Source organism: Gavialis gangeticus, unplaced genomic scaffold, assembly GCF_001723915.1.
Source record: "Gavialis gangeticus isolate Ggan-Ray unplaced genomic scaffold, GavGan_comp1, whole genome shotgun sequence".
Lineage (NCBI taxonomy): Eukaryota > Metazoa > Chordata > Crocodylia > Gavialidae > Gavialis > Gavialis gangeticus.
This window is the reverse complement of record NW_017729034.1, coordinates 70,119,413-70,131,419: the sequence shown is the minus strand read 5'-3', so window position 1 is coordinate 70,131,419 and position 12,007 is coordinate 70,119,413. Positions and strand designations below refer to the sequence as shown.

Sequence of the window (12,007 nt, the reverse complement as noted above, 5' to 3'; positions counted from 1 at the left end):
CAGTGCAGGGGCTGGGTGCAGGTGGGCAGTGGATGGTGGCGGCACTGGAAGGGGGCACTATGGGGAGGCAATAGCTCAAAAACCCCACCCCACCCCTCCACTTGAGGCACTCCCCTCTGCTGCCTTTCCCTTGGGAGGGGTAAGCAGGGGACATGTGGCCAGCACAGGGCTCCCAAGGGAGAGGCAGCAGAGTGGAATGCCCCAAGCAGGGGTGGTTCTAGGAGGGCCTTGGGGAAGATATAGCCACTCCAAAATTCCCTGTAGTCCCCCTGTTACTACTCCTCCCAGCAGCGCCACCACCACCTCCCACCCTGCACAGCTGAGCCCAGCCCCAACCCAGCCGCTCTGCCAGGAAGAGGCTGAAGCAGCCCTGAGCCCACAGCCTGCCTCACAAATCCAGGGGGCACATGCCTCCCTGGGGGGGTGCATGCAGCAGTGGGGAGCTGCCTCTCCTCACTGCCCCCTGGATGATCCAATGGGGAGACCAGTGGACATTATACACCTTGATTTTAGCAAGGCTTTTGATGCAGTTTCTCATAACATTCTGACAAGCAGGCTAAGGAAGTACAGGTTGGATGAATGGACTATAAGGTGATTAGAAAACTGGCTGGATCATGAGGCCCAGAGTAGTAATCAATGACTCCATGTCTAGCTGGCAGCCAGCATCAAGTGGAGTCCCCAGGGCTCAGTCCTGGAGCCAGTTTTGTTCAGTATTTTCATCAATGCCCTGGAAGATGGCATACAGTGCCCCCTCAGCAAGTTTGCAGATGACACAGAGCTGTGGGGAGCAGTAGATATGCTGGAGGGTAGGGTTAGGATTCTGAGACACAAATTGGAGGATTGGACCAAAAGAAATTTCATGAGGTTCCATAAGGACAAGTGCAGAGTCCTGCACTTAGGATGGAAGAATCCCAGTACAGACTGGGGACCAACTGGCTAAGAAGTAGCTCTGCAGAAAAGGACCTAGGGGTTACAGTGGACAATAAACTGAATGCAAGTCAGTGTGCCCTTGTTGCACAGAAGGTGAATGCTATACTGGGCTGCATTGTAGAAGCACTGCCAGAAGATTGAGGGAAATGATTCTTCCTCTTTATTTAGCATGGGTGAGGTCACATATGGAGCGCTATGTCCACTACAGAAAGGATGTGGACAAATTAGAGAAAGTCCAGTGGAGAACAATGAAAGTGGTTAGGGGGCTGGGGCACATGACTTCTAAAAGGAGAAGCTGAGGGAACTGGGTTATTTAGTCTTGAGAAGAGAAGACAGAGGGGATTTAATAGCAGCCTTCAGCTACCTGAAGGGCGATTCCAAAGAGGATGGAGCTAGACTGTTCTCAGTGGTGGCAGATGACAGAACAAGGAGCAATGGTCTCAAGTTGCAGCAAGAGAAGTTTAGGTTAGATATTAGGAAAAAGCTCTCACTAGGAGGGTAGAAAAAACCCTTCATCTCTAGAGGTTTTTATGACGTGGCTAGAAAAAGCTTTGGCTGGGATGATCTAGTTGGGAATGGTCCTGCTTTGGGCAGGGGGTTGGACTAGATAACTTCCTGAAGTCCCTTCCAATCCTAGTCTTCTATGAATTCTATGGTTCCCTCTAATGTGTCCATGTGATAATTAAAATTAGGTGTACATTGGTCATGCTGAACATAAATACACCATGACCAATATACATAGCTCGTTCATTCGGACTTTGAGGGACATTTTAGGACAACACTCGTAACAGACTTGGATTTGCTGGTATGTAATGTAGGTAAGTAACCAAGCTGTAGTGAAATTTACTGAAAAGGAGAGCATTCCAGATAAAAGCACCAAGACTTCTATTGGTAGATTATTAGATTCAAACAGACGTCCAATACATCCCATATCAAAATGTTAGCCTGCAGGCTCTCTTGCCATCTGAACATGCTAGTTTTAAGAGGAATACTTAAAACACATCTTTGAGACAGTTCAAGTTCATTTATCTGTAGGAAGTCTACGGTGCTCCTCTCCTCTATATCCAAGCACCTCACAAGCACTCATGCATTTAACTTTGCTACCCTCCTGGGATGGGTAGAGTTCCTGTCCTCATACTGCAAACACACAGACACTAGCTATGGGCTAAGTAAGTACCATGTCCACAGTCAGACAAGCAGCTTGTGACAGATACCAAACTAAACACGGATCTACAAGTCTACAGTCCTCTACATTAACAAGACTCATCTTCCTCCACCTCCAGAATACTAATGCTTTCAAACTGTTTAGTTCCAGGAGCAGGAATCTATATGGAAGCAGAGAAGATAACCTTTGGGCATCATGTCTTTATTGATTATTAATGAAGAAGCCAGGCATTTTGAATAACTTTTTCTCCTCAGTTAAGCGTGGCACTTCCACTGCATTTCCCCAGGGATTTTCCCCAAAACTCAAGACAAAGCTCTGTTCTCAGTTTTTAAAAGTGCATCTGTGATTCAGAAGCTTTAAGTTGAATTGATGTTTAATGTGGCTTCAGCTTATAAGCATCTAAGGTTCCCTTGGCAAAATAACTTCAGTTTCTACATCACTTGCATCTTTTAAAAAAAGTGTGCATAAATTACTAACTGGCAAAGTTACAGGTATTTTCTAGAACTCCACCACATTACGGTTGCTTTATACCAGTTAATGGTGTGGAGTGAATTGCCTCAAGAACTTTTAAAAATTAGAGAGAGAGCTGCCTGTTACAAAGTCTTGGATCCTCAAGCCCACATGCTTTGGGGAAGTCTGAATCCAGAGCAGCATTTTCCACCTCAGGGCAATCTCCACTTCCCACGATAAAAATAATTCTCTCATTGTGCTCCTTTTTCAGAAAAGAAAAGGTAATTTATTCCCTTTGGACAGTCACTGTATGATGGTCAACTCATCCAAAATATGCGTTCCTGCTTTCCTTCACACAAAAATGAAAAGTCTCTATGAAATGAAATGTTTAGCTACTTTATGAATGGCCCCATTATTCTCACAAAGCTAGAGAAGAGTTGTGTCATCTGCCTTCCTTGTGTGAAGGTTCATGGAACTGGAACATAGCACTCTATTCACTGCCGAACATTTCTGCTATACTATAACTATACTACCTCTCTCTATCCCGGATATGTTGAGTGAAAATCCAGGCCCACTGAAGTCAATGGGGGTTTTGACAGACTAATATGGGGCCAGAACAATGAGAGTTCTTCTCTCTTACCAGCAAATCACTCTCAATATACACCCATCACTCCAAAAATACAGGGTAATGGCTAGATCCAACATACCAAATACGTTGTTTTTCGTTTTATTATTATTTTTGCATTAGTTCCACTTGAGAGAGAGGGAGAACACAGTAATTCCCACAGAACAACTTATAAAAAATTCTCTGATCATTGCACCAACATCAACTGTAGAACAGAGAGCAGACAACCACAAGGTGCGTAAAAAGGAAAAATTCCGTAGACTGATAAAACGTGTTAGTTACAAGATAATCAGTCCAATTAAAGGCTGAACAAAACCAGTCTTACTCTTATTCCCAAATCCGCCAACTGTGAAAGGACTATTTGATCTAACACAGTAAGTGGGGGGGAATATTAAGGACATGAACACATCCATAGTTTACCACTAGTGAAAAAGGGTGCAGCTTTACTGTGGATTAGCTGCTCCACAGTAACTGTCTGTGTGTGTACTTGCACTACATAGTAAATGAACACTAACTCTCAGTAATTTAGCCCTCTTTAAAAGATGGGTAAGCAACTGCAGGTTGTCTTCTACTTACCACAGTGTAAGAACATACACACAGGCTGTTACCATAGAACAACTGATAAATCCCATTCATTTTACCACATGGTAAAATTTTCAAGTGCCTACCCTCCATGCAGATGTGGTATGGTAAGGAAATACCTGCCTAGCAATGTGTGAAATGGAGCCAAGATTTTTTTTTATATCCTTGGCCTAGAAATCTATTTACAGACTTGTTTCTGCCCAAACATACAAAACAGTGGGGGCCAATTTTTTTGGTCTTATGCTTCCTGCCCTATGTTCCCTGCTCAGCTTTGTTCTTCCCCCTGTGCTCCTAATCTGCCACTGTGCTACTTGCCCCCTCTCGTCTGCCATGTGCCCCACACACACACACACACACAGGCTGCCTGTGCCACTTATAGGCCTGCACTAGCCTATCTGTGGCCATACATGCCACAACATGGCAGAAGCATGCTTCTGCCAGGTTGGCCCAAGCACATACTGCCTACCCGCTCCTACGTACATACTCCAAAACTGAAAATAAACCAGCAGGGATTTTCCATGCTCATCTCAAGTGCACCAGAGACTGGGGTGTTGAGGGTAGCTGCTAAAAAAGACCCTAGTACAGCCTCACCAGCTTATTTCCTGGTTTGAAACTGGTAAGTGGGAACAACTGAGCTGGCCACGGTCAGGCCCATCCTGGCTGGGGCATGCTGCTGCTGTGGCATATATCTGCCCTAAGAAACCAGTAGAAAAACTGGGATACCCTGAAAAGCTGAGTTACATTATTGTTAGAACAGAATCTCTTCTCAGTCTACTATAGTCCTCAGGAAAGCAAGGTTATCCAACGTCAGCATTTCCAAGATGAAGCACTAGAGTACCTGGACATGTGGAGAGGATGCTTCAATTAAACAGAGTCTGCTGGAGCATGCTAAATTAACACACCTCCAGCATCTTGTGAATCAGGCTTCAAAATGGCAATGTGGGCTGCTTCAACTAAAACTTCTCTGATGAGCTTTAAAGTGCCCTACCATCATTTTGAAGCATGGGGATGCTGATACACAAGACGCAGCTGCTGCTTTAATTAGAGCAGCTCACAGAACCACTCCCCCAGCCCCTGAAGCATGTGTAAAAATACCCCTAGATTTGAAAACTGTGACACAGGGTGGGGGGTGATACACAGACATTGCTGTCTCTTTATAGCAACTAAACTTAAAATGCCAAAAAAAGTTTTGCTGGACAAGCCTCATCCATTAGTCTATGTGAACAGATGGAAGCATAGATTAATGGGGGATTCCAATTTCTTTCTATAGACATGGGCTTTGGAGGGAAAATGAACATGGCAAGATGACAGCAGGGGATTGATATAAACATTTAGAAACTGGTCCGTGTGACTTTCCTTACCTACATTTCTCAAACACTGCACGGTGACAGCAAATCCTTTTGTCCGTGGTAGCAGATGGTACTTGAGCTTGGGCAGCCCTTTGGCTTCAGCCACTTGCATGCTGATTTGGTGTTTTTGCTCTGTGAACCTTGTGCCTTCACAATGAATCAAGAACTGAAACCAAGACAGGGCTGCAGTTAGAAACCAGCTTGCAAAAGGACATAAAAAACCCACTTCTTTGTGGTTTTATTCTGTTTGCTTGCTTTTTTTTAAATGCGCCTTCTGAATGGAGGTATTCTGCAAGTGGATTAGTTGGAAAGAAATAAAGCCTTGAATATACTTAATACTAGGGAAGAGGGGGATCTGGATGCTGTTCATACTACAGTTGTAAGCAAAACCTCAGGTCAAAAAAGGAGAGTACTGATCGGTGGAGAATTTTGGCCTGTTCTGCTGCTGTAACAAAATGCGATGAGGAATGTACATTAAGGAGCTCAAGAAAGTACATTAGAGCTTCTGATCTGACTGAGCAGCCCAGGTATTACCTCAACAGTTAGACGTAAGAGACCCCAACCAGAATTCCAGATCCGCGCCCCCAGCTTCAGGACAGTTCAGCTCTCCATTACAATTCACATTTCACAGGTAGGCTCTCAGGCACAGTTCAAATGCCCATTTAAAAAGAACTTAAATCATCATTAACTTCTTCCCGAGAAACTAAATGTGCCAGGAGGCTATTTTCTTCCACTTCTAAAGTCCAATGGCTCCAACAGCTACAAAGATACATGGATTTTACAATGCTGAGGATGGACTTGCTATGGCAGTAATGAATTCAGTCACTGTCAAACCAAACCACAGGCCCAACTGTTTGATACCTGCAGATAGTGCTCACAGAGCGATGTAACAAAGATCATTTTATTTTTATAACCTCTGTAAGACAAGAAATTACACACCTGCATAAAGACACTACTTCTCCCCTCCTGCACTACCCAATGAGAGGGGGCCAAATCCTCCTCTGCCAGCATCTTTGATTCCCTTGGTGCTAGAGGAGAAGGGTTACTGAACTAGCTTTTGAGACACTTGAACTCAGCTGTGACAGGTGACAGAACAAAGAGCAATGGTCACAAGGTGCAGCAAGGGAGGTTTCGGTTGGATATTAGGAGAGATGCTCTCGCTAGGAGGGGGGTGAAGCACTGGAACAGGTTACTGAGAGCTGGTGGAATCTGCATCCTTGGAGGTTTTTAAGGTCCAGCTGGACAAAGCTCTGGCTGGGATCTAGTTGGGGATGCTCCTGCTTTGTGCAGGGGGTTGGACTAGATGACCTCCTGAGGTCCCTTCCTAACTTTCTATAATTTTATTAACTCAAGTCCTTGTTCCTCTGTATCTTGAGTCTCCATCTATATTGGAAGGATATATAGCACTTCCCTATCCCAACATGGATGTTGCAAGATTAAGTACCATATTGACAATGAAGCGCTCAGATTTTACAGTGACGAGGCCTGTACAAGCACCGCCTCAGATAATGTTTCAGGAAGCTCTCCCATTCTGGTGTGTCCCAAGCACCTGGATGTACCATGTGCAGCCAAAGCCATAAATTATTGTGCCAGTGACTGTGGCAATGACAGTTACAGACCAGAAAATGCAGTCATTTAAATAGCGTCATATTAAAAATAGGCTTTTTGCACTGACCTGCTCAGACATGAGCATAAAATCCATTCCCCTGTTGGCACATACATGAAAACAAGCTGGCCTCTGGAAATGCAACCTCTTAGTGATTTACTTTCTGACAAGTGTAGTTGAAACCAACTCAATCTAAAGGAAGTCAGGAGAATGGATTTTGCAGCCTTTGACTAAACTTTACTAGTAACCCAAGGCCAGGATTTTAGCCACAAAAATTAGTAATTGAAGAGAACTAGTGGATCATCTCTCATTTAGCCTCTAGCCCCTGCTGGAGTGTTCTCTTCCAAGGTACCCTATAGAACCTTCTTCAAAAAGGTGGATCAAGCTTTCAGGAAAAAAAAACAATAATGAGAAAAATCTTTTCATCAGACCTGGCCTGCTCTCTTTCTACACATAAGGTAATATTTCCACCTTTGATGCAAGATCACTGCACAGGAGTGCGAAGTAAAATTCCACTTCACACTGAATTAACCTCAGTTGTACAACAACTGTATCGATATTAGGGTTGAGTAAGAGGGATTACTAAGCAGCAGCTATTAGGCGACATACAAAAGAATGTCAGGTGAGTTATGCTCATAAATCAGTGCTGAATAGCTCAAGTATTTTTTTTATAAAAACTGATTGGGGCACATTTTAAAAGGTCAGAAATTACTGTGGAAAGCAGCATCTAAAGACAGTATCTTGTCTATGTCTCAGGCAACATCCTGGCTAGAGATCATCCAACATACCCCAAAACAGAAGGCCTCTGATCTACAAGGCAGGGATTGCCTTCAGGTCCCACTGAAGGCAATGAGACTGCAGGTGTCCAAATACCTCAGAGGTTCAGGCATGTAATACTTGCATCTTCATTAGAAAACTGTCACTCAGTTAAGCAGCCAAATATTTGTTAGCCACTTGTACAATTGCTTAAGGCTCAAAAGGTCTTTCACATGGCTCTCACCACACCACAAAAATCAGGATTTTTGATTCCCAGGTGCGGTGGAGTCATAACCTGTTTACTTCTGGTCACAATCTATCATTTTCCAGCCTGACAGATAAGGTGGATATTTTTACCTCTCAGTTCTCATTATGGGGAGGCAAATCCAGTCCTCTTCACTTTAGAAAGCCTGTAGTTCAAACAGCAACCTAGTTTGGGCAAACACAACTCTACCAAGTTTGCTTACATCAGGCGCTTTAACGCAAGATTTGCCGTGGATTGTAACAATGGGATTCAAAGGAGGGAAAATGGAGTCGGGGCCATGAGTGCATAAATTAGTCCATCTTCTAAAATGACAAGGAAAAAAGCAGAGAGTGATGCGGGGGGGAAAATATTTTATATATACATCTCACTCACAAACACTCAATCTCTCCACTGTCCTCTAAATTTGGGAGTTTGGAAAGCAACAAGGAAAAAACAACCCACAGACAAACCAACAATTGCCCCGTGTTCAGTTCATAATCTATGACCTTTCTTCTCTACAGCCCTTTATAGGAGCAAAAGAAAAATTAAAGCCAAATCATGGGGTGGAAGTTCTGCATTCTCTTCAATGGCTGACACCTGGAAGGCTCACAAAAACAGGGAACCAAATTCTTCGCACTGATCATGGAGGTTTCATACGAAGAATTGTGCTGTGTTGCTTATGTTCTTCGCGTCTCACGGAAGGGACAAGAGTGCTGTCAGTGCCACCCCATCCTCACCACTCACCCAAAAGTTTTCTGGGTAATCCCGGAGGTTGAACAAGCCCTGCATGACTATTTTCCGATCCTCCTCCCATTTACGCTTGCAGAAAACGATCTCCAGGAAATACCACATCCAGCCAATGACAGGCACGTACGAGAGTTCCTTCTTCGCAAGTACTTTGGCACTCTGCAACAAAGAGCATAAAAGCAAAGTGTTAAGCACAGTGTTACACAGAGAGCTTTAATAAAATCTTTGTTGAGATTTAGGGCAGCCAAGATAGAAAAGGGATGGACTTCAATAATCCAATTCATGCTGTACAGTCTTTTGCTGGCTGTATAGTTTTGTTTTTTTTAAAGTTCTCCTCAGTGTAGGTTGGGGTGATCAAATTTGACCCAAAATACTTGCTTGAAGGAAAACTGTTAGAAAAGACCACCTATGCCAAGTTCATTTGAAAATGGAGGCATTCTTGCCAAGAGGCAGGCTTACTAACCAGAGAAAAAGTTTTTCATATATCCAGAGACCTGATACAGCATGACCAATACAGAACTGATGCAGAACAGACAACCCAAGTTCCTCTATGAGGTCTTGCCAATACATCTCCACCCAGAGTTCAGAAAAGATCAGCCCTAAAGAGAAAGTCATGCTGTATACCTGACAAGTCTTTTTTTGTTTGTTTTTAAAATTGAAACTGCTTACAGGATACTGCTACAAATGACTGCATGGAAAATATCCAGTCAGCAGAGTATATTGTTACAACCTTCACAACACTTGCAAGAAAAGATTTTAGTTGCGTCTGTTTTTTTCTTTGGGCCTCATTACTGTAGGTCTTGGCACCACGCCATTACAATAATGCATTTCTGTTCAGAATCTGTCCATAGCACTGGGAAGTCCCACCTCATAGATGCAATGCAAAGAGAAAGATTAAAAGTGGCCAACCAAGGTGAGTCAGTTAATACTGTTGCCAGTAATAAGCACCTAGATCTGGATACCAAATCCCCCAAGGAAGCCATCTTTCCGAGATGCCTTTTATTGCTCCCTCCAAACCTGTTCATTTCTAATGCAACTTTACTTTATTATTTAGTGATCAAAATGAAGATTGAAGCAGTAAATAAAATGTGCAGAACACTGGTACAGCAGAGACTGAAAAACATAAAATTGCAACTTTCCCACAAAGTAGATTATGGACCAATCATGGTCCATCTTGCACGTGCTTTGCACATCTTTGAAGTGCTCCATCCCAATGCCCCTCAGATGAGCTGCTAAGACATCCAGTTTGACAAGCAGCAATTGGTGGACTCAACATACAAACAGCTACTATATGCACTTCTTTCTTCCCTTCTCCTCTCCCCCACAACTGATTATTAGGGCAAGGGAGACTTTTCTCTCTCACCTCATCTCTCTGGTTTGATTTCCCTCTCTCAGAAGAATTCTCTAAGTAAAGCTACATACAAAACGGTCATGAAACTTGAGGACAACGGCATATCACACAGCATTATTAGTGACTGCCACACAAGCAAAGCAGTCAAAGGTGAGGCAAGGCAGCTTCCAAGAATTAGAGACAGAAATGCATTTGCGTAAACACTGCAGCCTACCAGCCACCTTCTGCATCTCTCAAACCTAGTGCTACTGTTGAATGATGAGCAATGCCCCCCACTCTACCCACAATCAGCATGGGGGAAAAAAGCCTCATCTTGGATTTGAGTACCAGCCTAGGACAGGTGGCAACTCAGCTCCAGCTTTAGCCCCAGGGATGAAGCCAGAGCTGAGCTGCAACCTGAGCCATTCCAGCCTGGGGCATTTGGTAGGGGAAGGAGCAGGAAACCTGCAGCTTTTTCCTCCATGCTTGTGTCTGTCCTCCACACTCTGCCCCCTCTCCCCACCTTGTCTTCTGCTTCACTCCAGTCCCTCCAGCCCATACCTCCTGGGAATACAGCTTCTCCCTGGCCAGGCCAGGCTGGGTTGGGCTGAGACTGAGCCGCACTGCTGCTGACTGCTCCAGAGTAGCACAGCTGCAGGAGAAGGTAAGGGGAACATGGGTGGAGGCATGCAGGCTGCAGGAGAGGCAAAGCACAGCCAGAGGGGAACAAGAGACGCCCCCTCCACTGCTGCTTTACCCACCACAGCAGTAGAGGGATGAATTCAAGAGACAAACCTACCTACCTATTAGATTCTGTGCATGAAAAATTAAACAAACAAAAAAAATTCATGATTTTCCATGTCCAGAACCTAATTACTGGGAGGAATCTTCTTAAAATCAAAGTCACCTTAGATTCAAGTAAATACGGTAATGAAAAACCCAACACCAAGACAGGCATCTTTACACATGTTCTCTCAAAAGGGCCCGCCAGCAGTAAAAAAGCCCCAGTTAAGCTCCGGAGCGGCAAGACACACGGGTGAAAGCCCGCTGCGCCCCCGCTCCCCTGAAGCCCCCCGCTGACCCCCAGCACAGCCGGAGGCAAGCAGGGCCCATGATGAGAGGGTTAACCCCTTAGTGAGTGGGAGGAGGTGGCCAAGTGGAGCTGGGCTGGGTCAAGCCCTGCCCAGACCCTTACTTTGCCCAGCCCCCCAGGGAGCCACGCGACCAGAGCTGCGCAAACAGGCGTGCTGGTCTGCTGGCACGCGAGTTAGCACAGAGTTTGTGCAGGAGCGTGCGCGGGAGGTCCTGAGACCCTGCCTGCTAACTCCCCAGGGTAGACAGTCCCAGCTGTAGCCAGCCTACCAGAGGCACGACACAGATGGGCACACGCCGCACCCCTCCGGCTCTGCGGCTCCCCCTTTGGGCACCTCAGAGACGGCCACCCAGACGGAGCCCATGGTTCCGGGCTGCCTGTCCCTTTTTCGGGCTCTGGGGCCCAGGAGCATGGCCACCTCCCCTTGTGGGGTCTGCTCCCTTTTGGGGTCTCTGGCGTGCCAGCTGGAGGAGCTCCAGGCCACAGTCCAGAGACTGCGTGCCATCAGGGACTGTGAGCAGGAGATAGACTCCTACTGCCAGACCCTTCTCCCCCAGGAGCCAGAGAGTAGACCACAGTCTCCCTCCAGGACAAAGGAGGACTCTGGGACCTCTCACTCTGTCCAGTCAGGGGCATGGACCAAAGGTGGTCAAGAGCCTTAAGGCCCGCCGCACCAAGGCCTCTGTCCCACCAGAGCTTAGCAACAGGGACGCATCTCTTGCTGCTCCAGCAGAGCCTGCTCCTGCAGGCAACACAGGCAACTGCAGCTACCACCTCCGCTCTCCCCAAGATAAAATGTAAGGTGTTTGTTGTGGGAGACTGAGGGGGCAATCTGCTGCCCTGACCCCTTAGCCCAGGAATCTGCTGCTTCCCAGGGGCCTGCATCCGGGACATTGCAGAGAGGATCCCTAAGCTCCTCCAGCCCACAGACCACTATCCTATGCTCCTTATTCATGTCGGCACCAATGACACAGCTTGGAGCACTCCCAGCCGGGTCATGAGGTGCTACAGGAATTTAGGAGTGGGGCTCAAGGGTCTGAGGGCACAGGTGGTGTTGTCATTGATCCTCCCAGTCTTGGGCTATGGGCTGAGGAGGGAGAGGAGGATCCACGTAGTCAACCAAAGACTGC

The 12,007-nt window shown here is 45.9% G+C and overlaps 1 protein-coding gene across 1 annotated transcript in view; it reads right to left on the bottom strand.

Moving 5' to 3' along the window:
- The window catches only part of AGPAT4 (1-acylglycerol-3-phosphate O-acyltransferase 4), a 222,095-nt gene that overhangs the window by 55,392 nt on the left and 154,696 nt on the right, over nucleotides 1-12,007 (bottom strand). Inside the window, exons 4-5 of the mRNA XM_019526946.1 lie at nucleotides 8,452-8,613; nucleotides 5,114-5,267 (exon numbers count right to left, since the gene is read on the bottom strand). Coding sequence (XP_019382491.1) covers nucleotides 5,114-5,267; nucleotides 8,452-8,613 — 316 coding nt within the window. The remainder of the gene's footprint in view (nucleotides 1-5,113; nucleotides 5,268-8,451; nucleotides 8,614-12,007) is intronic.